Source organism: Rhinopithecus roxellana, chromosome 9 (genome assembly GCF_007565055.1).
Source record: "Rhinopithecus roxellana isolate Shanxi Qingling chromosome 9, ASM756505v1, whole genome shotgun sequence".
In the NCBI taxonomy this organism is placed as follows: domain Eukaryota; kingdom Metazoa; phylum Chordata; class Mammalia; order Primates; family Cercopithecidae; genus Rhinopithecus; species Rhinopithecus roxellana.
Window position 1 is genome coordinate 114,328,668 of NC_044557.1, and position 27,954 is coordinate 114,356,621.

The following is a 27,954-nucleotide window of genomic DNA, read 5'->3' on the forward strand; positions in this document are numbered from 1 at the left end:
TCAAAATTAAAAGCTTTAGTATTTCAAAGGACATCATCAAGGAAATGAAACAGTTCACAGAGAAACATTTTATAATCATATACCAGTTAAAGGAACTTGTGCTAGGCTATAAAGGGACTCTTACAAGTCAATAATAAAAAGACAAATAACCCAATTAAAAAAGGAGCAAGTGATCTAAAGATAGTTGTCCTAAGAAGATATGCAAATGGCCAATAAGCTCATGAAAAGATGCTCAACATCATTCGCCATCAGGGAAATGCATACCAAAATCACAATGAGATGCCACATCACCCCTACTAGGATGGCTAAAGATAGATAATAAAAAGCACTGAGGCATGTGGAGTAATCAGAACCCTCATGCCCTGTTGACGGGATATAAAATTGTGTCGCCACACTGGACAACAGCTTGGGAGTTCCTCAAAGGTTAAACAGTTTCCACATGATCCAGCAAATCTGCTCCCAGGCAGATACCAAAGAGAAATGAAAACATAGGTCCACACAAAAACTTGTGCACAAGTGTTCCTAGCAGCATTATGTATAATAGTCAAGAAGTAGAAACAACCCAAATGTCCACCAGTCGATGCATGATAAATAAAATGTAGTACTATCATTCCATACAATGGAATATTAGCCGACGAAAAAATAAAGTTGAACACATGCTACAACGTGGATGAACTTTGCTTATAAGAACGTTGAAAAGAAAATGCCAAAAGAAAAACGAGTTTTAGCTCAAATATCATTTTTTAAGAGGCCTAGCCTGCTCAAGTTATCCTGTTTAAAAAACAAAAGAACAAAGAACTCTTCCCATATCTAGAGTGAAAATAAAAATCATTTAAAAAATTTTCATATAACGAATGAAATAATTTCAGGTCAAGTTTATTATATAGAAATTATATTAATGGGTGTGATAAATACTTTATAGGAGTGTCACACTCTCAGACGCTTTGGCTCCCAAAGGGCTTGGAGTTTTTGTGAGGCTGAGCATCTTCCAAGCAGGTGCGTGTGCTGGTTTGCCAACACCCTCACCACACCCAACCCAGCCCCTTCACACACTGGCATTGCCTACCTGGGCCCTCCTTGTGGCTGTAAGTTTTATGTAACCAGTGTACACAATATATTTATAACCAACTAATAGGCATGAGTCATGATTTGTTTAAAATGTCAGTTTTTGTGAACTGGAGGGGATGGGCAGAAAGTGGGATGCTGAGTCCTTGGTCAGGAATGTGACCCAGATTCTAACACTGCTCCTAGGAAAAGAAATATTTCCTTTTATGATGCCACTTCCTGGGACATAGTGAGTTGACGATTAAAAACTCTCTTCAGAGATGTGGGAGAAAAAACAAGCCTAGGGAAAAGTCTGCAGGCACGGTGGAGGAAGAAATTCAGGATGAAATTGCAAGCGGTAGAGCAAGCATGACCAGGCTGAAGTCAGCAGAGACAAGAGGGCAGCGAGGCCCAGTCTCCTCTTCCCTCTCCCACAGCGTTTAGGGCCACGTCCACGGCGCCACCCCTCTCCTTTCTTCCCAACCGAAAAGGGTGCCCTCTTTCCTTCCTTTCTGCAGATGCTGATGAGAATTAACCAGAGGAATTTCCTCCACAGCGACTATAGCAGGATGTCCTCATCCAGTCCTCCTATCTCATTTCCAGGTGGGGAAACGGGCCTGGCAAGGAAATAGGCCGAAACCACGATTTTTAAATGTTGCGTTTAAGTGCTCTGGAACCCTGCGTTCAGAAGAAATTGTGCAAGAACAGATCAATCAGAGCTGATCTGATGGGGACGGGGTATACAGCCATGCAGAGGCCCTGCATTAACTGTACTTCCTGTACTCTTGATGCTCTGATATCTGGGGCCTCGCTGACCTCGACAGACTGCTCCTCCCAGGCTAGCCAATCCCCTAATCCCTGGAGATAGCAAACATCTGGCTGAGCACACACCTTTCCTACGGAAACCAACTAATCCGGAGCGATGGCGCCAGCTGCCTCCTTCACATGGCTCTCCCACGGCTGTCACACCCCAGGCCAACATTCACCTGTCCTGACTATCCTGGGGCCAGGTATCAGACAAAAAGGCCAGCCCCTACGCTGAGAGCCACTGAAATTACTCAAGTCAGCTACCCCTAAACCTGTCTCCCCTGCTTACTCTGCCTTGCCCATTTCCTCCTGAGAAAACCAGAGGAAGTCTCCTGCCCACGTGTTCCCCTCCTTCCTTCCTCCTTCTGACCAATCGTGGGGCTTTCCTATGGGCCCTCCTCTTGGAACCATAAGTAACAAACTCTCCTTTCCATGGCAGTCCCCTCCTCATCCAATGGCTTTACCACACCTGGATGACATGGGTTACAACAGGCCCATTCTAGAAGTAAACATTATTCCCAGAAATCCTGGAATGGGGATTCAGAAAATTCACATTGTGGAGGTGCCACGACTCGGGAGAGCCTGGCCAGTGAGGTGCCACCCAGATAGCTCCTGACTGTGGACAGAGAAGGGACCAAACATGGAGAGAGGCGCAGCCTGGAGTCACGGGAAAGGACCAGGCGGGACAGGAGGAAGAGCCTGGCAAGGAGGTGGGGGCACAGTAGTGCCCAAGCAATGTGGGCATTAGGAAGAGGGCAGAAAGAAAACAGTGCCATGGCACAAGACCTGGGTAGCCCCGGGCCGGCTCAGCCGTCCAGTTCTTCCTTGATGCTGATGTGCAGGGGGCAGATGCGCAAAGGCTCTGGAGGCCCAGCTCCCCGTGCACCCCCCAGGTAGAAGTAGGGGCGCACCTCCCCAAAGCGCGCGTGGAAGGTGTACAGGTGGCAGTGGCGCTCCGCGTCATAGAAAGACAGCTCGCCCTCCTCGCACTCCAGCTCCACACGCAGGCGCCGTGGGATGGCCAGGACCAGGGGCGACGTGGCTGGGTCGGAGGTCACGCAGTGGTCCCCCTCCACGCCCTGTGTGCGGCAGACGTACCAGAAACCCGAGCGTGTGTCGTGGTAGCAGCTGTGCGAGTGGCCCTCAGCGCCCGAGTCCTGGCGCACACGCACCACGCCCACCCGCCAGCTCTGCAGCCCCCCCAGGGCCACCTCCCAGGCGTGTGAGCCCTGAGAGAAGACACGGGAGCCCAGCAGGCAGGGCGCCGAGGAGAAGCGTTCCGGGTTCTCCACCTGCACGCGGTAGCCGTGGTTGGTGACGCTGGTGAGGTCGTCAGACACGGAGAGCCAGCCGGCTGCGGTGTTGGGGTCAAAGCTGAAGGGTACTGCGAGCAGGGGCAGAAATGCGGAATCAGCAAACCTGAGGTCCCTTAGGCCACACGTGGATATCTCCAGCCCCACAAACCAACCACTGTGTCCCACTTGGCCCCAAGTCCATGCAAGGAGCGGCCCAGGGCTGGAGCGGTGGCAGGGGTTGGGCTGCATCCCCCAGAAGATATGTGGCAGTCCCAACCCCTGGTACCTCAGAGTGTGACCTTATTTGGGAGTGGGGTGGTTGTACATGTGTTAGTAAGACTGGAGGAGGGTCCCCAATCCAATATGACCTGTGTCCTTATAATAAAGAGGAGACAGACACAGACACACAGGGGGAAATGCTATGTGATGGCAGAGGTGGGGATCAAAGTGCTGAGGGGGAGCCAATAAGGCCAAGAATGGCCAGGAGGCACCAGGAGATGGAAGAGGCAATGAAGACTCTCCTCTACAGGTTTCAGAGGGGGCCTGGCCCTGCCAACATCTGGATTTTGGATTTCTAGCCTCCAGAACTGTGAGAGAGTCAACTTCTCTCATTTTCCAGTTTTGGTCCTTTGTTATGGCAGCCACAGGAACTCATATAGGCAGAGACACAACATTCACACGACCCAGGGATGTTAGGACAGCATGGCCCATTCCCTGAGTCAGTGATATTCCTCCCTGTAAAACCAGGACACTGTGGCTCGTGTGGGCTGCAGTCGTCTTGGGAGAGGTGATCCCAGATGGAGGAGGTCTTTTATCATACAAAATACAGTTCTGAATAGACAAGGAAGCCAGTTTCCCTCTCTGAAGAGGGGACCAAGTGTTAAGGTCCTGAGAGAAGGCATTCTACCAGAAGGGTTGGAGGTGTCGGGCAGAGTGGAGAAGACCAGGGTACGGGTACTCGCCTGCAAGGGCCTGGCAGAGGGATCACCTGAGAGAGGAGGGGACCTCTGAGGAGGTGGGAAGTGAGCAGAGACCAGCCCTGGTGCCTCTTTGCTAACATAAAGGGCTTCCACCCATGCTTGGGACACCTGCCTGCACCCCCGCTCACCAGATTCCACAGATGCAAGCATCTTCTTCCAGACGCGGTACTGCAGGGAGCCCAGGTACTTGCAGACATCGATAAGCATGCCAGGCTGGACTGGCTCTGGCTCCATGGTGCAGAAGAGTCTGGAAAAGTACAATGGGGTACGGCGGGCAGGGTCAGAGCCATGCATCCTGGGCCGAACTGGGCCAACTGGAAACCAGCAACAGGACTCGTTCCCTTCCCTCAGGCCCAAGTTTCCTGGCCACCTTCCCCAAGACAAGACTGGATTGGGCTATGATGGGAGATGGGCCAAGGCCAACAGGGCTGCTACCTCCCTTCAGAATTCAGTCCAAGGGCTCACCCTGCCCCACCTAGGAGAAATACAAACAGGAGGTTCTCTAACATGGCTGCCATCCTTCCAGGCAGAAATCACACTTACACATCTGGCTCACGGGATGTCTGAGTTGGAAGGGACCCTAAGGATGCTCTAGTCCAACGGTCCCAAGGTGTCCTCCGGCCTTTGCTTGCACACTGCCAGTGGGAAGTGAGCACAGGGAACTCACTCCCTCCAAAAGCACTCTCTTCCATCTTTGGACAACTCTGACTGGGACACAGCTCTTCCTCATTCATCCCTGTGAACCCAACAACCATCAACACAAACCACTGTGGCCTAAGGCTCTCAGAGGGAGGGGGCTGACCGAGAAACAAGCCTGACATTGACCCCGAGAAACGCGAGCCACCTGCAGGATGGTGTTCTCCTTCCCTGCACAGCAGTCGGGGACCCTCCACACTCAGGAGAACAACACTGCCCCAGAGCCAACTGGAACCGGATGCTGTGAGGGGGGTCTTTCCACCTGGCCATCATCCACCACTCCCTCTCAAAACCAGGGCACAGTAGCTCATGTGGGCTGGTGCACCCAGCTGGCTGTTACCTGCTTGCCCCGGGGCCACTGGAGTTTGTACTCCTGGTATTTCTGCCCACTCCTGCCCTCCCCTCCACCCGCTTTGGCAACTTACCGGCGTTTTCGGCTCTTGTGTTTCTGAAAAAAATGAAAATAAAAAAATAACAACACAGAGACACAGATGTAGAGGAAATGTATACATTTCTGACCTCAAAAGGAGTCATGCATTCCATGGATCATAAGTCTTAATATTGTCAAGATGTTAACAATAACATCCCTGCTATGATTTGAACATATTATCCGAAAGTTCATGTGTTGAACACTGAATCCCCAGTGCAACTGTGTTGGGAGGTAGGGCCTAAAAAGAGGTGATTGGGTCATGAGGGCAGGCCCTCACAAATAGATTAATGTAATTACTGTGAAGCGGTTTAGTTATCATGAGACTGGGTTGCTATAAAACAATGAGCAACTACTGTGTCTTGCACTCATTTCCTCCTTCTGCCATGAGATGGCCCACACCAAATGCCAGAGCCATCATGTTCCTGGACTTGCTGGCCTCACCCAGAACAATGAGCTGAATAAACTTGGACTGTTTTATAATTTACCCTGTCTGTGATATTTTGTCATAGCAACAGAAAACATACTAAGACACTCCTTAAGTTGATCTACTGCCTCAGTGCAATCCGTTATCCTAGCTGGCTTCTTTGCAGAAACTAAAAAACTGATTCTAAAATTCACACAAAATTTCGAGGGACCCAGAACAGCCAAAACCATCTTGAAAAAGAAGAACATTGGAAGACTCATAATGCCCAATTTCAAGACTTACTACAAATCAAGATATGTGGTGCTAATAAAAAACAGGCATTGGGATCAATGGAATAGAATTGAAAGTCCAGAAATAAACTCTCATATTTACCATCAATCAATTATTTACAAGAGTGCCAAGATGATTTAATGGAGGAATAAATAGTCTTTCCAACAAACGGTACTGGGAAAATTGTATGTTGACATGCAAAAAAAGAAAGAAAAGAAGTTGGACTAACACTTACTATACCATATACAAAAAATAACTCAAAATGCATCAAAGACCTACATGTAGAGTTAAAACGATAAAGAACTTGTATCTAGACTATATAAAGAACTCTTACAACTCAACAATAAAAAGACAACCCATGTTAAAAATGGGCAAAGGATCTGAACAGACATTTGTCCAAGGAAGATCTACTAATGATCAAAAAGCCCATGAAAAGATGTTCCAGGTCATTAGCCATCAGAGAAATGATGACATGCAATACACAAGGAGATGCCACTTCACACCTACAAAGATGGCTATAATTTTTCAAAAACAAATTTTGGCAAAAATGTGGAGAAACTGGAATCCACATACATTCCTGACGGGAATATAAAATGATACAGCTGCTCTGGATAATGGCCTGGCAGTTCTTCCAATAGTTAAACCTAGAGTTACCATATAATCCAGCAAATCTACTCCCAGACATATTTCCAAGAAAAATGAAAATATGTCCACATAAAAGTTGCTACCTGAATGTTTACAGCCATATTATTCATAATAGCCAAAATAGAAACAACCCAAATGACCACTGTCTTAGTTCATTTTGTGCTGCTATAACAAAATACCACAGACTGGGTAATTTATAAACAATAGTTTATTTCACTCGTGGTTCTGAAGCTGGGAAGTCCAAGAGCAAGGCACTGGCTTCTGATGAGAGCCCTCACGCTGTGTCATCCCACGGCAGAAGGAAGAAGGGCAAGAGACCACACATAAGACCAACTGCAAGAGAGCAAGAGGGGCCCAAATTCACTTTTATAACAAGCCCACTCTCTCAATAACTAACCCACTCTGCCAGTAACAACATTAACCCATTCATGAGGGCTCTCAGGACCCAATCACTTCTTATTAGGCTCCACCTCCCAACACTGTGGCATTGGGGATTAAGTTTGCAACACATAAATTTTGGGGAACATATTTAAACCACAGCAACCACCAACTGATAAATCAATAAATAAAATGTAATACAGCCATGTGCGATGTAACGATGTTTCAGTCAACAAGGAACCACATATATGACTCTGGTCCCATGAGATTACATCACCATATTTTTACTGTACTTTTTCTATGTTTAGATACACAAATACTTAACAGTGGGCCCTAGTTGCCTATAGTATTCAGTACAGCAACATGCTGTACAGGTTTGTAACCTAGGAGCAAAAGGCTATCCCATATAACCTAGGTGTGGAGTAGGCTACATCATGCAGGTTTATGTAAGCACACTCCATGACATTTGCATAATGAAAAAATTGCCTAATAACACATTTCTCAGAACATATCCCCATCACCAAGCAATGCATGATTGTATATCTATGCCATGGAATATTATTTGGCCATAAAAAGGAATGAAGTACTGATAGATGCTACAACATGAATGATGTTTCAAAATATGCCGACTGAAAGAAGGCAGTCACAAAAGGTTACGTTACATAATTCCATGCATTTGAAATGTCTACAATAGGTAAATCTATGTAGATAGTATGTAGATTAGTGGTTGCCAGGGGCTGCTAATTCTAGTAATTACCACTCTGTTAGACTCAATTTAGGTAACAGTTTTTATGTGGGAGGAGGAACTGGGGAGTGACAGCTAAAGCAGGGCTGCTTTTGGAGGCATGAAATGTTCTAAAATTGTCGTGATGATTGCACAATTCTGTATATACTAAAAATCACTGAGTGGTACATTTTAAATGGGTGAATTGTTTAGCATGTAAATTATATCTCAATAAAGTTGCTAATAAAAAATAAAAAGGAATCACAAACCAAAATCATCCCTGAAAGCACTCTGGGTACTGGGCAAGACAATACTCCCAGTTCCCTAAACAGAATCCACGAGACACACAGCTTTTGGAGCCCACGAAATGGTTTTTCTATCTTTTTTTTTTCCCTTCATTTTTCTTTTTAGAGACAGCTCTGAACACAGAATGATTTCATAATCAGGGACATTTTGGAGACAGAAGGCTTCATGGTTCAAGGCTCTGAGTGAGGTGGAGAACTCCTAAAGGTCCCACCCAGGAGGTGACACTGCCTGAACAGATAACCATCCCTGTCGCCTCCCGCTCCGCTCTACAGCGACATCCCTTCCACAGCAGTCAGCTGTTTTCCAGGGACAGGAGACACCTCACCACCCTGGCCAGTTTACAGACCAGCTTTCAAGCCCAGAAATTTCCCTGCAGGAAATTTGTAAGGACCAATGGCTCATGGGGAGGAAATAAATCAATAAAAGGAAGAAAAAATGAATAATACTGTTTTTTTAAAAGAGAGAACAGAATCATCTTTTTCTTAAGAAGATAGAAAGCCAAGGCATCATGTTTAAATAAAAAATTTAAATAATTGAATGCTTTTAAAAGAATTCATTTTATTAAAAGGTAGAGACAGGAAAAAAAAATGAGAGTAAGAGAGAGGGCAAGAGAAAGGAAGAAAGAAGAGACAGGAGCTAGGCACAGTGGAGCGCCAGCAGTCCAACTACCTGGGAGGCCAAGGTGGAAGCATCACTTGAGGCCAGGGATTCAAGACCAGCTTGGGCAACATAGAGAGACCCCCCTCACCCCCACCTGACTGTTAAGAAATGAAAAACTTAGCTGGGCATGGTGGCTCGTGCCTGTACTCCCAGCTACTCAGGAGGCTAAGGAGAGAGAATCACTTGAGCCCATGAGTTTGAGGTTACACTGAGCTATAATCACCCACTGTACCCCAGTCTGGGTGACAGAGCAAGACCCTGTCTCTAAAAAAAAAAAGAAGAGAGAGGAAGAAATAAGAGGGTTTCAAGGAACTCTGCCCTGGTAACTCTTTTTAGCTTCATGACACAAGCAGAGCAGATCACTTGTGAGCTCTTCCAGGCCAGTACCCGGGAAGCTCCAGGAAGATGAGGTTGGCCAGGGCTGGTGGGCTGTGGCTCCCAGTTGGTGCCGGAACATTTGGCCCTGTCACTGAATAAAGATGCTGAGTTCCTTACCATGAGAAAAGAAACATCGTCCTCCTTCATCTCCATCTGCAGCCGTTCAATCTCATGTGCCAGCACCTCTGTCTCCTCCGTGAGCTGCTTCATCTTCTCGTCGGCCAGAAGCTGCTTCTGCCTTGTCTCCTCGGCCATGGCGTCCAGAATGGCCTGCTCCTCCACTCTCAAGAACTCGCGAAGCTTATCAAACTCCTGCCGGATCCGGCCTTCTAGCCATGCAGCCTCCACCTATGGCAGAGAGCGGGAGGGAGTCCGGGGTCAGATACGGAGGGAACCTCCATAACCCAGCAACTTTCCCATTTTTAGCAAAGGAACTTTATGTTCAAAGAAATCATGTATAGAACGCCTATAGATAAAATATCAACATAATAGTTTGTAAGCATCAACATAATAGTTTATAAGCACACATTTCTAAGTTCAGATTTCAAATGGGAAAGTCCAACAACCTAATAATAGGTTGTTTTGATAGGGCTTTTTTAAAAATAAAATCACAGCTTATAAATTGCAATTGTAGTACTATAATCTCATCTACATACAATGTTCAGTTCCTTCTTTAGGTTGCACCATAACAAGGAAGTCCTGAATCATAGAAATGCATGGCTGCAAATAGCAATGATTTTTTTTAAAGTATTTGCCTTCCAGTCTTAGGACTTAAAATTTGTCTGATCCAGAGGCTTTACCAAAGGAGCAGTAGGAAGTATTTATTTTAAAATAATCATTAAAATAATATACACACTCCAAATCATAACCACAAAAGGTTTGTTTTGTTTTGTTTTTTTTTTTTTTTTTTTGAGACTGAGTCTCACTCTTTCGCCTAGGCTGGAGTGCAGTGGTGTGATCTTGGCTCACTGCAACCTCTGCCTCCTGGGTTCAAGCAATTCTCCCTGCCTCAGCCTCCCAAGTAGCTGGGACTACAGGTGTGTGCCACCACGCCCGGCTAAGTTTTGTGTTTTTTAGCAGAGACGGGGTTTCGCCATGTTGGTCAGGCTGGTCTCAAACTCCTGACTTAAGGTGATCCGCCCGCCTTGGCCTCCCAAAGTCTGGGATTACAGGCGTAAGCCACCGTGCCTGTCCTCACAAAAAGTTTTTTTAAAGGGAAGATAAAACCATAAATGTAATTAAAGAAAAAGCAAATAAATATTTCTCAGCTTGGAATAAAAAAGACATTCCTTGGCGCAATACAAAACTGAGAAGCCTCGAAGAAAGAATGAGATAACTGAATACATAGAAAAATAAGAGGTGTGTATGGCAAGAGACTATTCATAAAGTTAAAAACAAAAATGTAATTCCATGACAACTGTTAGAAAAACCATTCAAAATGTGTGCTGTGGCAATGGCAGGTTAGTAATCTCATCTTTGGACTGAAAGTTAAATATTGATGTTCCTCAATGTATGATGGGGTTACATCCCAATAAGCCCATCATAAGTTGAAAAACGGTTAAGTCAAAGCAATGAATACACCTAAACTACTAAAAACATCATAGGTTAGCCTAGTCTACCTTATTTATTTATTTACTTATTTATGAGACGGAGTCTTGCTCTGTCGCCCAGGCTGGAGTGCAGTGGCACGATCTCGGCTCACTGCAAGCTCCGCCTCCCGGGTTCACGCCATTCTCCTGCCTCAGTCTCCCAAGTAGCTGGGACTACAGGTGCCCGCCACCACGCCTGGCTAATTTTTTGTACCTTTTTAGTAGAGACAGGGTTTCACCATGTTAGCCAGGATAGTCTCGATCTCCTGACCTTGTGATCCGCCTGCCTCAGCCTCCCAAACTGCTGGGATTACAGGTGTGAGCCACTGCACCCGGGCTAGTCTAGCCTACCTTAAACGTGCCCAGGACACTCACATTAGCCTACAGTTGGGCAGAATCATCTAACACAAAGCCTATGTCATAACAAAGCACTGAGTGTCTCATGTAATTTATTGAATACTGTACTGAAGGGGAAAAACAGAATGGTTGATGGGTACTCAAAGTACAGTTTCTACTGAATGCACATTGCCTGTGCACCATGGTAAAGTCAAAAAATCATAAGCCAGGGACTGTTTGTATGTTTATAGCTCTGAAAATATAACAAAAGGATTCACTGAAAAAGTGAAAATGGCCAAAAAAATTGAAAATGATCCACTGAAAAAGAAATGACAACAGGAAGTATATTTGCAACATTTATGACAAATGGCTATTATTCTTAATGTACAAAGCACTCTTACAAATCCACTGAGAGAAAAGACAAATGTTCCAAGGGAAAAAAATAATGTGAATTAGCATTCACAGAAGAAACATAAATGGCCGTTATGCTTGTGAAAAGCTGTACAGACTTACCAATAATCAAAGAAATGCAAATGAAGACAAACAGCATGGCTAACCCATCAGACTGAAAAGACTGATGTCTGCATTGGAGAGAGCAGAATCCAGGGTGATTCTTTTTTTTTTTTTTAACATTTAAGTTCCAGGACACATGTGCAGGATGTGCAGGTTTGCTACACAGGTAAATGTGCACCATGATGGTCTGCTGCACCTGTCAACCCATCACCTAGATATTAAGCCCCGCATGCATTAGCTATTTATCTTGACGCTTTCCCTCTCCTTGATAATTCTTATCACACAGAAAAATCAAGAACAGCGCATGGCAGGAAAAACCAGCAAGTGCAAGGTCAACTCCTGCCCACTCACCGTGGGCAATGATGGCCTCACTATAAAGGAATAAACACTACAACTTTCACTTTTCTCATCGACTTGATTAAATGAATTTAATAGACAAAGTATTAATCAGGCTGGAATCCTAGGGGCTTCCCACGTGACCTCATTACCCTCAGCCTCAGCAAAAAGCTCAGGACTCCTACACTCCCTGGCATGGGCAGGTAGTACTGCCACATGGACAGACAGACGCTCCCCAAGTATCCCCAACCCAGTCCTGGACAAGGCAAGCCAGTCATATGGCTTTAGCCACAAAAGGAAACCAAGTAAGAGAACAATGATGAAGCTACATGACTCCACGATGACTACTGGAAAAACAACTCAACAAACTCCAGCAACAGCAGGTTCGTAATTGCTATTTGGAGTTGGAATTTCAACATGTATTTATAGCTCTGACATCGGAATGACAAAATAATCCACTGAAAAAGTGAAAATTCTCTCCCACCAGTCTGTCGATCTATTAGACATCAGAAATGTTAACGACTTCTCTCTGTTGGGCACTTATATGCATTATTTTATCTGATTTTTTTTTTTAAATCCTAGTAAGAGGGAATTGCCCTTTTTTTAGAGGAGAGGATTAGCTTGGAAGGGGTTGAGGGATCCGCTGGGGAACTGGGCTTAGATTTGGAAATAGGTCTGCTTTGCGGTTACTGCCCTGGCGCCCAGTGTGTCACATAGTCCTTTCTTCCACTCTGTTCCACCAGCTCTGTGGCTCAGGGTAAACTCCACAGCCAGATGTTAATGAGGCCCTTGCCTGGGCCTAATCCTCACCTTTGGACACATAGTAGAGGGGACCACAGGGTCCTGAGGACAGTGCCCAGCAAACCGGACCAGGCATGGCTCAGCTGTCGCTAACATGAGTCTAACAGAGTGGTAATCACTAGAGGCAGCCACCTCAGAAAGCCAAAGACCACAGCCAAGATCAAAAGTCAGAAACAAGGCTGCCAATCCACACGGGACCTGGAGGAAGAGAGGGTGCCAGGCAGAACAACCAGAGTGGGGACAGAGGGAGCCCATTCATTCATTTGATTAACAGTTACTGGTTACTTACTCACTTCACTCAATCAACAAACATTTTTATTGGTCACCTATTGTGTGCCAAGAACTCCTCTAGATAATTGGCAATAGTGCGCCCTGTTTTCATTATATTCTGATGGGAAGGGATAAAAAGCCAATAGAAAACCAAAGGTAATTACAGGTAATGAAGTGTCATCAAGGAAATAAACCAGGGAAGTGTGCCATTGAGTAAAAGAGGAGGGTGATCAGGAAAAGTTTCTTGAAGGGGACATCTGAGATTTTAATGGCAAAGATGCTGGGCATGCATTCTGGGGAGAAGACTTAGTTTGCTTAAGGGACAGAAAGAAGATGAGGCAGAGAAGTAAATGAGGTTGAGGATACGCAGGGTCAGGCAATGGCCTTGGAGGCCATGGTAAGGAATCTGGGTGGTACTGAGGGTGACTGGAAGCCCACTGGCAGTTTTAAGCAGAGGAGGGGCACTAATGGTGTGTTTTACTAAACAATCACCCCAGTCCGTGGAAAGCAGAATACAAAAGAAAGAAAGCACGAGGCCCAGGCAGGAGGCCCAGTGAGAGATGATGGTGACCTGGACCAGAACATAGAGAGTTTGACAGAAATAACGTATTTTAGAGATGGAGGAATAGGATTGCTGATGGAGTGGATGTGGCAACTGAAAGAAAACAAGAAATTACATGAGTCCCAGGTCATCACTGAATGCACAGGTGGCGGTGATACAATGCATGTGCCACAGGGCAGATGGTGTTGGTAGCTTTTTAAGTCACTCCTGTGGCTGCTGGCATGATCACACCTGGGTCTTTAGAGGGGCCAAAGCAGAGAAGCCACGGTCAGCATCCAGGACGTGGCTGCACAGGACCATCAGAGGTAAGGGAGCCCACCTCTACCCAGAGGGTTATGTGAGACAAAGCCAGGACCGACGCATCTTCACTCCTCCCCCGACTGCCCTGAGTGGACCCAATCTCCCCGCTCAGCCCCATCGTTCACTCACCTGATTGTGCTTGGCGATGGCCTCATAGGAGCGCCGCATGGCCCAGAAGGCCTTGGCCTTCTCCCGCAGTGCATGCTCCATGTTCCTGCACTTGGCCTGATGTGGGAATGAGAGGAAGACAGGTTAGGGCTGGAGGTTGGGCTGGGAGGGCAGACACATCACATTTACAACTGGGACTCCACTTCAACACAAGTGTAACTCAAATGCATTTGCCGAACCCCATCCATGCCAAGTGCTATGGGCACAGATGGTAAGTACAGTCCTGATCCTGAATCAGACATCTATGGGATAAAGGGCCCTCAGATATCCTCTAAGGCCCTCAGATATCCTCTAGTCCAGCCTGGTACAGACTGGGAGATGGGGCTGAGAAGTGACCTGCTCTCATGTTGGTCACAGAACCAGCTAGAAGAGTGTCCCATGAGGGCCAAAAGCTGGTTCATGCTGGGTCTGAATCCCTGAGCTGTGCAGACAACTGCAGACAGTGTGGTCACAGGTTCCCTTTGCAATTTCCTAGACTGAATGGGTCTGCAATCTCTAATGGGCGGTAACTGACAATGGGGGTGGAGCTGGTCATTTCCCATGGGGTTCAGTTACCTCCCATGAGGCCTTACCTCAACCTGCCCCTCCATACCCCTCCCGCATCCTGACATTCTAACACTGCTTGGATCGCATGGAATACTTTAATCAGCAGGCACAAATATTTTTCGTTCAGTAGTTTTTGTTTCTTAAACTTTAATGATTGTTTCTGATGTCCTTGGACGACCTGAAGAACCACGACAGTGTTTTATGTTGGATTCCTGCCTCTTGCATCTGAGGCCTATCATTTTCTCTCCCTCTTTATCCTTTTCGATCTATATTCTCAGGAAGCGTCTGAAGCTTTTTCCTAAGAAAAATAATTCAAACAATTATAAATGGTTATCATGTATTCAGCACTTACTCTGCACCAAGGACTATGCCAATTACTTGAGAATTTATGTCATTTAATCATCACTCCTCCCTAGCAGATAAGTTATATTACTGGTCCCATTTACAGATGAGAAAGTGAGGTACAGAAGGGAAATGACCAGCCCAAGGGCACACAGCTAGTACGTGGAAGAGTCAGGACGTGAACCTGGACAGCTGTGGAGGCAGCTGCTGAGACAGTACCCAGTGATCCCTCCCTCCTGTGAGATGAGTGTTTTAAGCTGCTAAATGTTGGGGTGACTGGTTATGCAGCCATAAATTATACAGGTGTCCCCCAAAACCTTATTCCCATCTGGACCTGATTTAGATGACAAACCTGGACTTTGGGCTGATGCTGTAAAGGGATGAGATGTTTGGGGAGCTTGGGAGAGGGCAAGTGCATTTTGCATGTGGAAGGGACATGACTCCTTATGGGTAAAGGTCAGATTCAGGCAGGCAGCCTCTAAAGTGGCCCCAATGACCCTCACTTCCTAGTACTCATGCCCTTGTGAAATCCCCTGCCCTGTGGGCTAGTGACTTGCTTCTGACCAAAAGAATGTGGCAAGTGATACTAAGTCACGTCAGAGGTTAGGTGACAAAGGCTGTGCACACCCTGCCTTGCTCTCTCTAGCTTGCTCACTGGGATGGCAGCCCATGTGGTCAGCTGCCCTGGGAGTGACTGTTGGGGCAAGAAACTGAGAGTAGCTTCTGACCTACAGCCAGTGAGGGACTCATGCTCTCAGGCCAACCGCCAGTGAAGACCTGAATCCTGCCAACAACTACACATGTGAGTGTAAATGAGGATCCTGCCCTAGCTGAGCCTTCAGATGAGACCACAGCTCCGTACCTACAGCCCCTCATGACAGGCCTTGAGGCAGAGGCACCCAGAGCTAAGGCAGGCCCAATTCCTGACCCACAGAAACTCAAAGATAATAAATGTTTGTTTTAAGGTGCTAAGTTTTAGGGCAATTTACTAGGAAATAGAGAACTGGCCCATTGGTCCCACTCAGTAGCCCATTCCTTTAAGTCTTACAGTACAGAAAACAAAATGGTTACTGATTTCATTTTCTGCAGTTCTGTTTTATTTTCAACTCATTTTGATCTTCTCATCTTAAGTGAGAATATTTAAGATTTTTAAACATTGTTTTCTATAGTATATCATCTATAATTTGCATGAATGCCCTCACGAAACCACTGAAATGTCATTCCAATGTTTTATTTTATAGAATGAGATTTTTGACACAAATTCATGTAAGAGTCCAAAAGGACAATTTGGTGATTTGCCAAATTAGTGTAAGTGACAGAAGTGAAGCAGCTGCCCATCTGCATTACCCAGAGGTGTGCAGGCCCCAAAACAACACAGCCCAGCCCCTGCCCTTCAACCCTGGCCCTTAGGAAGTCATGGGACAATAAGGATGGAAAGGGGATAGTCCCTTGATCTTCTCAAACTTTTCAACCACTTAGAGAGTTCTGGTTTCCTTCAGAAAAGACCAATCCTAAAATGGCCCTTCTCTGAGATGTCAGTTGATGAGACTAACCAACAATTATATTACTATTACTAGCAAGCAGTTACTATTAAGCATGTACTATACACAAGGCACTAAATTATGCACTTTACAAACATTCTATTTAATTCAATTATTTAATTTGAATTCTCCCTGTAAGGTAAGCACTGTGAGTCCAACTACACAGAGGATCAAGTTAGACCTAGAGGAGGTAACCCTCTTGTACATGTCTCCTGGGGACACATGTGAACTTGTTTCTCTGTAATATATTCCTGGGGATAAAACTGCTGGGCCACCAGATGTGTCTTCAACTTTAGCAGGTAATGCCAAACTGTTTTCCAAAGCAGTGGTACCAATTTTTACAGCAAGAGCAATGTTAATGGAAAATGTTTATTGACCACTTCGATGTTTAGTTTTAAGTACTCAGTAAAGTACTGCCCATTTTTCCATTACGTTGCCTGCCATTTTCCTAACTGGTGTGTGGGAATTTATTATATATATACAATGTATGTCCTTGATTAGTTAGAGATGTAATGGGTATTTTCTACTTCATCATTTATCTTTCTTAATTGAAATATGGCCATATGTATTAGTCTTTTCCTTTAGGATTAGTACACTAGTTTTAAGAAACACCTCCCTACACTGAGATCACAAAAACAATCATATTATTTTCTCAAAGCTTTATGGCTTTGTATTATTATTGTATAGCTCTGCATTATTTTCTCAAAGCTTTATATCTTTCCTTTCACGTTTAGGTCTGACGTGGATACCTGGAGTTTATTTTTGTACATGGTGTGCCCAGGTAGTTCCTTGTCTCAGCACCGTTATTGAAAAAGACCATCTCTGCTCACTGGTCTGCAGAGCCACCTCTGTCTTAAAACAGACATACATCTGTTACTTGGTTCTCTCCATCTGTTTCTCTGGCCCATCTGTTTATCCTTGTGCCGATATTACACAGCCTTAATTTCTGTAGCTGTAAAAAAGAGGATTTCTGATAGGTTTCTCTTCAAGAATGTCTGGGCAATTTTTGGCCCTTTGAGGGTCATATAAATTTTAGAATCTGTTTGTGAAGTTACACAAAAATAATCGTGTTGAGATTTAGATTAGTATGGTATTGTCTCTATAGATCAATTCGGGGAAAACTGAAAGGCTTAAATACTGACTCTACTAATCCACGAACATAATATATCTCACCAGTTACTTAATGTTCTTTGATATCTCTCAATGAAGTATATTTTTCCCTATCAGAGTTTTGCATATTTTTTATTAATTTCTTCCTAGATATCTTATTTTTTATATTATTGTAAACATATTTTTAAATAAAAAAAAAAAAACACCAAAACAGGGTCTCCCTCTATCACCCAGGTTGCAGTGCAGTAGTACAATCATAGCTCACTGCAGCCTCCTGTGCTCAAGTGATCCTCCCACCACCTCAGCCTCCCAAGTAGCTGGGACTACAAGCATGCACCACCACACCTGGCTAATTTGTTTCAACTTTTTGTAGAGACAGGGCTATGTTGTGCAAGCTGGTCTCAAACTCCTAGGCTCAAATAATCCTTCCGGCTTAGCCTCCCAAAGTGCTGGGATTACAGGTGTGAACCTCCATGCCTATGTTTTATTTTCTATTTGCTAGTGATACATAGAAATACAACTGGTTTTGTATCTCTTGATTTTTGGATTCAGCATTCGCCTAAACTTATTAATACTCATGATTTAACTGTAGAATCTTTACTTTCTACACATAGAAATCTCAGTGCAAAAATATGCAACCATATTATCTACACGCCAGTTTTTCTTCCCTTCTTTCCAAACCTTACATCTTTTATTTATAATTCTTGCCTTAGTTCCTTGACAAGGCTATCCTGCACAAAACTGAATAAAGTTGGTCACAATGGGCATTCCTGTCTTTTTCTTGATGTCAGTAAGAAAGCTTTCAATGTTTTGCCATTAAATGTGATATTTGCTATAAGTTTTTTTGCTAGATATCCTTAATCAAACTAATAAAATTCCTTCCATTCCTAGTTTCCCGCTTTTTTAATCACAAAAAGATGGTAAATTTTATCAAATGTTTTTTCACTGAGATAGTTATATTAAGCAACACAGAATTAGGTTTCGTTTTCTTATCCAGTCATGTCAACATTTTCATTTAACTGGAGCATTTAACACATAATTACCGATATGTTTGCATTTAAATCTGCCACCTTGTTCTGAGCTATTTGTCTTGCTTATTCTATTTTTCTTTTTCTTCCTTTCTTTTTTTAAAATTTACTACACTTTTTTTTATTCCACTTTTCCCTTTCTGTGCATCTAGTGGTTAACCTAGGAAATATGACACGTAAGAAGTGTGAATTTGAATGCATCTAAACAATATTCTTTTGCTTGCTTTTGGTATTAATTTTAACCCTAAATATGCTTGGATTACAAATAGAATTACCACTCAAGGGACCTGCCTGTAGCCCAAGGAGCACATGAATGGGCAGTAGCAGGGGCCCAAGACAGATCTGGAACATCCCCCAGTCCCAAGCTCAGGAGAGCAAAGAAGCCTTTTAGCATCACATTATAACACTGAAGTTTTTTTTTTTTTTTTTTTTTGGTTTGAGATGGAGTCTCACTCTTGTTGCCCGGGCTAGAGTGCAATGGCGCGATCTCGGCTCACTGCAACCTGTCTCCCAGATTCAAGCAATTCTCTTGCCCTAGCCTCCCAAGTAGCTGGGATTACAGGCTACACCCAGCTAATTTTTGTATTTTTAGTAGAGACAGGGTTTCACCAGGTTGGCCGGGCTGGTCTCGAATTCTTGGCCTCAGGTGATCCGCCCGCCTCGGCCTCCCAAAGTGCTGGGATTACAGGCGTGAGACACCGCACCCGGCCCACATTAAAGATTATTTAGTTATAAACACACACAAAATAGGTTTTTATTCATACTAAAGGATCCAGAATGTGATCATATAGACTACATGATTTCCCAAAAATGACAAATTGATTCCTTAAGCATCAAATTTCATTGCATATTGAATACCTTAATATGCTACCCACAATTTTCATTAACACGTTACCCACAATTTTCATTAACAGGACAGGTGCTCTGTGGTATAGCTGGAAGTAGGAAGGTAGGGGCAAGGGAAAGAATGAGTATCATTGCACAAGGTCTTCACAGCCCTTTTGCAAGTACTTACCAAAGTGCTAGAGTTGCATTTGAAACCAGCTCTGTCTGGTCCGAGCCAGGTTTTCTGCCCTGTGAGACTCTGTTGCTCTGCCTAGTTCCCTTCCCACCTGCTTCCTCCAACTAACCCAACATCACCTTGAAAACTCGGCTCTAGTACCCCTCATTTCTTCCAGGAAGCCCCCTGATCTTGCCAGCCCTGGTTCCATTCCAGGGGCTCACAGCACCCTGGACACCTCTGTCTCCGCACTCACTATCCAAGGTAATAGTTTCTCTTTCCTGAGGGCAGGTCTTAACCTCCAGGTCCTCTCTACCTCGCACAGTGGTGCTCAGTACACTTCTGCAGAAGGAATGCTTGCTCTGCAAGGTGAGAGACTTTGTTTTGTCCCCTGCATATCCAAGTCCCTGCATAAAGTAGATGTTCAGTTAATCATCTGCCCAGTCAATGAGTACATGGAATGCCTGTGTTTTTTCTGCTATACCACCGTGCCTCCTGGACTGAAGGTTAGGAGGGCTGGTTTGGAGCCTTGTCTTTGTCACTACCCACTGGTGAGTTGGTAAAAGTTCCTTCTCTCTTCAGCTATCAAGCTCCTCACCTTAAAAATCAAGGCAGAGAAATTTCTACAGTCTCTCAAATTTCACCATTTGTTTTCAGGCAGATTGATGCAGCAGCCAAGAGTTCTGGCACCTGGCCATCCAGGTTCAAATCCCAGCACCTCCACCTAGTAGCAGGTGATCTTGAACATGTTCCTTCACTTCTCTGCACCTCCATTTCCTCATCTGGATAAGAGGGATAAAAAATACTACCAAACTCAACGGACTGCTGTGAGGACTCCACAAGTCAATACCTGTAAGATGCTTACATGAGAGTGGCTGGCACATGCTGTGCATTTGGCACAGCTCTTAAGTGCCACCTACATGCCAGGTAACCTAACTCTCCTGCTGGATATGGTCCACGTTTCTTAAATGAACAGCAAAAATGCATGGAGGATAACTTGAGCTCATCCAAATTCCTTTCTTATGCAACTCCAACTCAGTCTCCCAGATCTGTCTTTCCCCTATGTGTTCAGACCTCGTTCCGAAGCAGGTGTCTGCCATGGAGCCCACTGCTGGAGGCCATCACTCAGGAGCCTCAGTGTGCAGTCTAGTGAGACACCCCCCACTGTCCCCATCTCCCAATACCATTGGGCACAGGCCTGGACAAGCAAGCAACAATGTCCTCTGGTGCAACCGAAGAGCTGGTAAGTCCTTGCCTAAAAGCTGGGGATCAGGATGGGGTGAGTGGTTAGGAAATGGGGAAAACCACTGGAAGGGGGAAGACTTGGAATGTGGCTCAAGAGGTATCGAGAGTACCCTCGGGTTAGATCCAGCCAGATGGACTCTAAGATGTTGACCCCAGAAGGGGAGAGAGGGCTGGAGCTGGGACAGGGAGAGGCTGTGGCAAAGAGTGGTCATCATGCCAGTCCTGTGAGATGGGTAAGACATGGTCTGGATAAGACAAGGGTCTGGACAAGGCAGCTCAGCACAGGCCTTCTGTTGAAGATGTAAGCTGGAGAGCACTGGACTGAGAGGCAGGAATCCTGAGTTCTGACCTTAGAACTTTATGTATGTATGTATGAGACGGGGTCTTGCACTGTTGCCCAGGCTGGAGTGCAGTGGCCCAGTCATAGCTCACTGCAGCCTCGAATACCTGGCCTCAAGCAATCCTCCCATCTCAACCCCTCTAGTAGCTGGGATTACAGGTATGTGCCACCACACCCAGCTAATTTTTTTCTGCTTTGGTGCAGGATCTTGAACTCCTGGCCTCAAGCAATCCTCCTGCTTCAGGCTCCCCAAGCACTGGGATTACAGGCATGAAACACAGTGGCCTTGATCCACCTCTCACTACTGAGATGTAACCATTTCCTCACAAGATGTAACCATTCCATCACAATGGAATGACAAGTCATTCTGAGAATGTTTTCGTTTAATGGTAACCTAAACCAATACTAAGACAATCCAACTCCAAGTCACGGAATAAACAGCGCTGACATATGCTTTCAGTTCACAACTTCAGCACCAGCATTTGTATTTTCTTCTTTTTTTCGAGACAGAGTCTTGCTCTGTCGCCCAGGTTGGAGAGCAGTAGCACAATCTCAGCTCACTACAACCTCCACCTCCCAGGTTCAAGCGATTCTCCTGCCTTAGTCTCCCAAGTAGCTGGGATTACAGGCACCTGCCACCATGCCGGGTTAATTTTTGCATTTTTAGTAGAGAAGGGGTTTCATCATACTGGCCAGGCTGGTCTCGAACCCCATGACCTCATGATCCGCCTGCCTTGGCCTCCCAAAGTGCTGGGATTACAGGCGTGAGCCACCACGCCCGTCCACCATTCGTATTTTCTTAACAGCTTACTTGGTATCAAGCCATACAACTTTCATTGTCTTGTCCTGATAAGGAAAGAAGAGAAATACACATAGCAGGTAAAGAATGTGCCACACCCAGATGAAGGCCAATCCCGTAACAAGAAAGCTCCAGAGCTCTTCAGAGAAATTTGGGTGGATTAGTCACTTGGAACAGAGTAATGGGAGAATCAGAAGTATCTTGGCCAGGAGTAGAGATTTTGTTCCAGCAAAATAAAACTTTAGAATTAGTATTTTAAGTGGAATGTTATTGATTTTAGTTTTGTATTCAATCTGTTCACTTCCTTTGGTTTTATTGCTTATATGTGGCGTGAGCAAGTGCTATGTATACCAGGTTTGCGTTTGTATGCATGTAAGTAATAAAATAATTTAACTTTCACTGCTGGACTATTTTTTCCTTTAAGAAGAATGTGTACTCGTTCAAGTTTGAGAAACACCGCACTAGGATTTCTGAAGGTCCTTCTAAGCACTGTTTCTTGCTAGAGCTCTGCTATAAGCATGATGCCAGATTCCCAAATCTCATCAGTCCTTCCATCATATGCCACTGCACCTACGACAAAAATCCCAGCTCCTTAGCACGGCCCTCTGTGTCCTGCAGGATCTGTCCTGCACTCCCTCGTCCCCACATGAAACATCTCTCGGTCACTGCACACCCCAACACTGCGCCCCGCTCCCCAACCCCCCCCCACACACTCCTGGCCGCCCCTCAATCAGCTCCTCTCAGCGAAATCACTTCCTTGGAGACTCGTTCCCACGCTCCACCAAACAAAAGCAGCCTCCCCCTTACAATCTCCCACCACATCCTGTACTGTCTTTCACAGCAACATTGAGCTGAAACTATGTAATTATTAGGGAGATGATACAACCATGCTCACGAAGGGAAGGTCTAGGACTGTCCTGCCCTGGACTGGACATGCAGTACTGGCACACAACCAGTACCTTCTGCCGTCCTGACAGTGGTCAACAGCCACTCAAACCCCTAACACATAGTCAGCTGCCCACACAAGTCTGAGATGAGAGAAATCTCTCTCAACGTCCAGGATCAGTATGAACTGAACAAGGCTCCAGGTGATCTTTAGAGCTACTTGCTCTGTGATTCTGGACAAGTTTCTTACCCTCTCTATGATTCTATCATTATCTATAAAATGGGGATAACAGCACCTAACTGTAGCAAGCTGAATAATTATTCCCCCCAAAAGATGTCCCCATTCTAATCCCCAGAACCTGTGAATATGTTACTTTGTATGGCAAAAGGGACTGTGAGGATGATTAAATTAAGGATCTTGCCATGGGGAGGTTATCCTGGATTACCTCGGTGGGCCCAATGTCATCACAGTGTCCTTATGAGAGGGAGGTAGTAGAACTGGTCAAAGAAGGCAAAGTGACAACAGACGCAGAATGAAAAGACATACTTCAGAGCTAGAGGAAAGGGGCCTCTGTAAGCTGGAGAAGGCAAGGAAAGAAATTCTCCCTGGAGCTTCCAAAAGGACTGTAGCCCTAATGACACCTCAATTTTAGGACTTCTGACCTCCAGAACCATAAGAAAACAAACTTGTGCTATTTTAAACCACCACATTTGTGGCTGTGTATTACGACAGTAACAGAAAACTAACACAGGACCTGAAAATAAGTTTTTGTAAGCATTAAATTTGTTGACGTGTGAACACTGAAAAGCATCTAGCACAGAGTGAGCACTGAAATGTGTCTGCTGGGATGATTCTGGCAAAGTAATCTTTTTCTAAAGCACATACCCCATCACAAACTCCCCCATTTAGAATCTTTCAGGGCTCCCCACAGCACACAACTGAAAACTCCCTCAGCGAGGCACACAGCTTCTTACCTAGTCCCTTCTTACCAAGGGGTGGGGGGAATCTTCCCATACTGCTCCCCCACAACCACCTACATTGAATCACACAGAACTACATCTTGTCTATTGACTGTCTATGCCCCCTGCTCAAATGAGAATTCCATGAAGCTAAGAAGAGGCCACGGCACCCAACAGCCATCAGTACCCATTTGTCTAGTAAATGAGTGATTTGCACCCTGCATCTGGCTGACCACGCTCGGCTCTCATTCTTCTCAGATCCATTTGGGACTAGACTACTCAGCCCCTGACATCATCTTGAGTGTCCACTGACTTGACACCATCGTTCTTCTGCTAAAATCCCCAGCTGCTGTTCACAGCAAGGGTGAGCCACAGGCCTCCTGGATCCTCCCGCACTTCCATCCTCAGTCTAACTACCCTGAAATTCCCTCGGTGCCTGGAAAGTCAGGCTTTCCCACTTCCAAATGTTGCTGCCTCTACCTGAAATACGCTCTTTCACCTGGCTGACACCTCCTCTTCCGTTGGGTCTCTGCTGGAAGCTCCTTGAGGCTGGAAATTATCTATCTTGCCTCCTGCAGTATCCCTGGGACCCTGCAGTAGCAGGCATCTGCTGGTGCATGGCTCTCTGCTCTTGAATCCTAGCTTGGCCCCAACCTGGGGGCTCTGCCTGGATATTCTCAGCCTTGACCCCTGCCCATCTCCTGATCAGCACCTTGGCCAGCCAAATAGGGATCAATCATGACCTGAACCATGACCCCTCCTTGACCTGGGCCCCAGACCCCAGGCTGGCCAGCACTTATTCCAGCTGTTCCAAATCAGGATCTGCTACTTCCGCCAGTGGAAACAGGAAAAGCATCGACATGGACCCATGTTAAGCAAAAACGGTGACAGGAGTAAAAGGATTACTCACTGAGACATGCATACTGACAGCATCCTTACATTCCCCTTCACTTTGTCAAATGCATATGGAGCGGTAACAGACTTCTGTATTTAAACAGGTATTGCAAAAAAGAAGGCAGGGCTGCAGAGGAGCCCAGAGACCAGGCACTGGGGACTCGGGCAGCTCCTCCTCTCCAGTCCATGCAGCTTCGGGCCAGCTACCCAGTGTTCTCCCAACTGGGACTCTGACTCATGCATTAGCAGGTAATGAAATAAATTCAGTATTTCACGTGCTGGGTAATTTTTTAAAAGTAAAGTAACAGAGGCCAGGCGGAGTGGCTCACGCCTGTAATCCCAGTAGTTTGGGAGGCAGAGGCGGGCAGATTACTTGAGGCCAGGAGTTCCAGACCAGCCTGGCCAACATGGTGAAACCCTGTCTCTACTAGAAAAAAAAAAAAAAAAAAAAAAGTGTTGGTACCTGCCTGTAATCTCAGCTACTCAGGAAGCTGAGGCACCAGAATAGCTTGAACCTGGGAGGTGGAGGTTGCAGTGAGCTGAGAGCACGCCACTGCATTCTAGCCTGGGCGACAGAGGTCTCAAAAAAAAAAAAAAAAAAAAAAAGTTAAGTAACAGAAAATGCCAGAGTGCCATGGACATGTTCAGAAAACTTGTTTCAACTGATACATATGTTCTGGATCACAAGGGAAAATGCACTGCTTCCTATGGGCTAAGATTAAACGTTTTGGAAAATGCTGACTTAGGCTAACCCTTATCTTCTGTTCATTTTTCCTTCCTATACTGAAGAACTCTCCATGTTAGTTTTGCCCTGTAAGTTGCTCCTGGGTTTATGTATAGCCACTAGAACTGTAGGTATGGAGATGCTGGTTTATAAACCAGAATAAGCCAGTCAGCCAGCTAGGGTCAGAGGCCTCTCCCCCAGATAATACAAACCGTGGGATCAGCTTGGCAAGTAGGTGACTGGTTTGGGGGAAATCTTAAGGTTCCAGGTTCCACAGCCCTGGCCAGGTCTGTGGCTCCTCCTCCACTTCTAAACTGAGCGTGCCAAGCTACAGGGCTCCTGGGCTGCACCCACTTCCGTGCCGTTTAAAGGGACCTGGGCCACACCCGGCTGGCACAAAGGATGCATGGCCTGGGCCCTTCAGAAGCAAATGTCGCTGTCTTGGGAACATCATGTAACCTCAGCTCTCACTTTCTGTCTGCATTCTCTTCTCCTAGCACGGACCCCTGGGCCGACCTTGAAGAAGCAGCCAGGCCCTGTAGGGAACCTGGGTCGGAATGGTGGGGTCCTGCAAGCTGGAAGCGAGACGCAGGCACACTGGGCTCTGGCAGGCAGGACAGGCGGGAGCAGCAGAGCCAAGGGGTTCCGGGTTCCAGTCCCGGCTCGGCCGCCTCGTGCAAACCGCTGCTCTTACCCGGAAGTCGTGGGCAGTGTCCTTCACCGGCTGCACGCGGTGCCCCTGGTGTCGGGGGTCGGCCTGGCAGGAGCAGCACAGCAGCTCCTTGTCCTCCAGGCAGAAGAGGCTGAGCTGGCCGCGGTGCAGGCGGCAGACGCGCGAGAAGCGGTAGCTGGTCCAGCGCGCGCCCTCGGCCTCTTCGCGCAGCAGCTTCTCCACCAGGTTGTTGAGGGTGTGGTTGGTGCGCAGGTCGGCGGGCGACGCGCGGTCTTTGCACACCGGGCAGGTGGGCGACACCTGCACTTCCCAGCAGCGGCTCACGCACCCGCGGCAGAAGTTGTGGCCGCAGCGCAGAGTCACTGCGTCGCGGAAGGGGTCGTAGCAGACGGCGCAGAGCAACTCCTCCTTGAAGGAGCGGGAAGGCCCGGGAGACACGTCAGGGCTCAGCTCCATGGCACGAGCAGCCGGCCCGGGATCCCGAAACTTTTGCTCCGGCCCCTCCCACCCGTCTGGCGCCCGGAGGAGCCCCACCCACTTCCGGTGTGCACGGGAAATTCTGCGAGAGAGGGACGTGCCTTGTGCCCGCAGTTCCTGCCTGCTCGGCTCGGGGCGGGTCCCTGGCCGGGGTAGCACGGTAGGGTCTCCCAGGCGGCGCGGTAGGTCTTCCGTGTCACTGGAAACCTACTTCCGGCTGGAAATGGGAACAGGAGCCCGTTCCTTAACCAATCCCCGGGAACCTCAGGCCCGCGGATGGGAGAAACCAGCGATCCCAACTTCCTGCTTCCGAAGTAGTGGCTGGGTCTTAAAGCACCGTGAGTGCAATTACTACTTAAGGTTTACAGCGCCTTTTTGAGGACCTATGCCACTCTTGCATTAGTCGTTTACTTATTTTGGCCAGTCTTCTTCTAGTCCGCCGCGGTAAGGAGAAACAAGAGAGGGGAGGCGGCAGAAGAGCTCCGAGAAAACCTGATTCTTGTCCTATGGTTGAAAAAGTGAACAAGTGATCATGTTTCAAAGTCCATTTACTCATGAGTACAATAGCTGTAATATCTCTGTTTCCATGAAATGTGAGGATTCAAGTGAAATAAATGTGGAAAGTGCTCATGACAAGCACTGTTTTAATGGGCAAGTCCCATTAAAACAGTGAAATTGAGGACTTCTGCAAAGTTTAGCTGAGATAACTAGAGTTCATGCTCAATTCTTGCCCGGTACAATAGGCCTGGATGGTTCCTTCAAATCCTCATTCCTGCTTCAGTTTGATCACTTTACAGCCTCCGGATGCAGAATACTTTTCACATGATGCACTTTCATTCCTGTTCTGTTGGGAGACAATTCACATGTGTCATGTTGCTGCATATCTTGAGAGAGCAGAGGCACTGACTGCCTTTTTCCAACTATCTTTTCAAGGATGTTTCTGCATTGAATAGCCCTGGAAGGCAGAATTCTTGTCTCTCCAAAGATCTGGCAGATTTATTCCCAATTATAAGAGATTTGAGTTTCCTAAACTTGGGGCCCCTCTCCTGTAATGCAACTTATTGTGGCCTTCATCACATAGTCTTGCAAGAATTAGGGCTCAGAAACTGGCCCAGTGACAATATTGTAACTACTATTATTGCTGTTAGTATTGTCCTTTGTCTCTGATCCAGAAGTCTCATATCTTTTACCAGTATTCATAAACTTTTGGCATACAAACTTGTTAGTGTTGAAACTCAAATAAGAATAACCCAAAATGATGGCCTCAAAAGCAGAAGTTTTTCTCTGCCCTCCTGCCCTCCTATCTCTCAGTCCCCAAGGATAGCCATAGAAACTAGAATTCTTTTCTTTTTCCCCAAGGTAGGTCATAGAAACCAGAACCCCTTTTTCCTAAAGCCAATCTTGAAACCTTAAAATATTAGTCTAACTTTCTCTCTGCCTTTTTTTTTTTTTATTTTTTATTTTTTATTTTTTTTTTG

The 27,954-nt window shown here is 46.0% G+C and overlaps 1 protein-coding gene across 2 annotated transcripts; it reads right to left on the reverse strand.

The window, feature by feature from the left end:
- Positions 1 to 26,791, reverse strand: TRIM35 (tripartite motif containing 35). 2 transcript variants are annotated; one of them, XM_030938017.1, is made up of 6 exons: positions 26,021 to 26,785; positions 13,874 to 13,969; positions 9,155 to 9,385; positions 5,248 to 5,270; positions 4,255 to 4,373; positions 1 to 3,235 (listed from the first exon to the last, which is right to left on the reverse strand). In XM_030938017.1, exons 1-6 carry the CDS (start codon positions 26,453 to 26,455, stop codon positions 2,658 to 2,660), a joined length of 1,482 nt encoding a protein of 493 aa, XP_030793877.1. In that variant the 5' UTR covers positions 26,456 to 26,785; the 3' UTR covers positions 1 to 2,657. The 2 variants fall into 2 exon arrangements, with proteins under 2 accessions (XP_030793877.1, XP_030793878.1); XM_030938018.1 differs by lacking the exon at positions 5,248 to 5,270 and having other exon boundaries at positions 26,021 to 26,791.
- Positions 26,792 to 27,954: the final 1,163 nt, after the last annotated feature.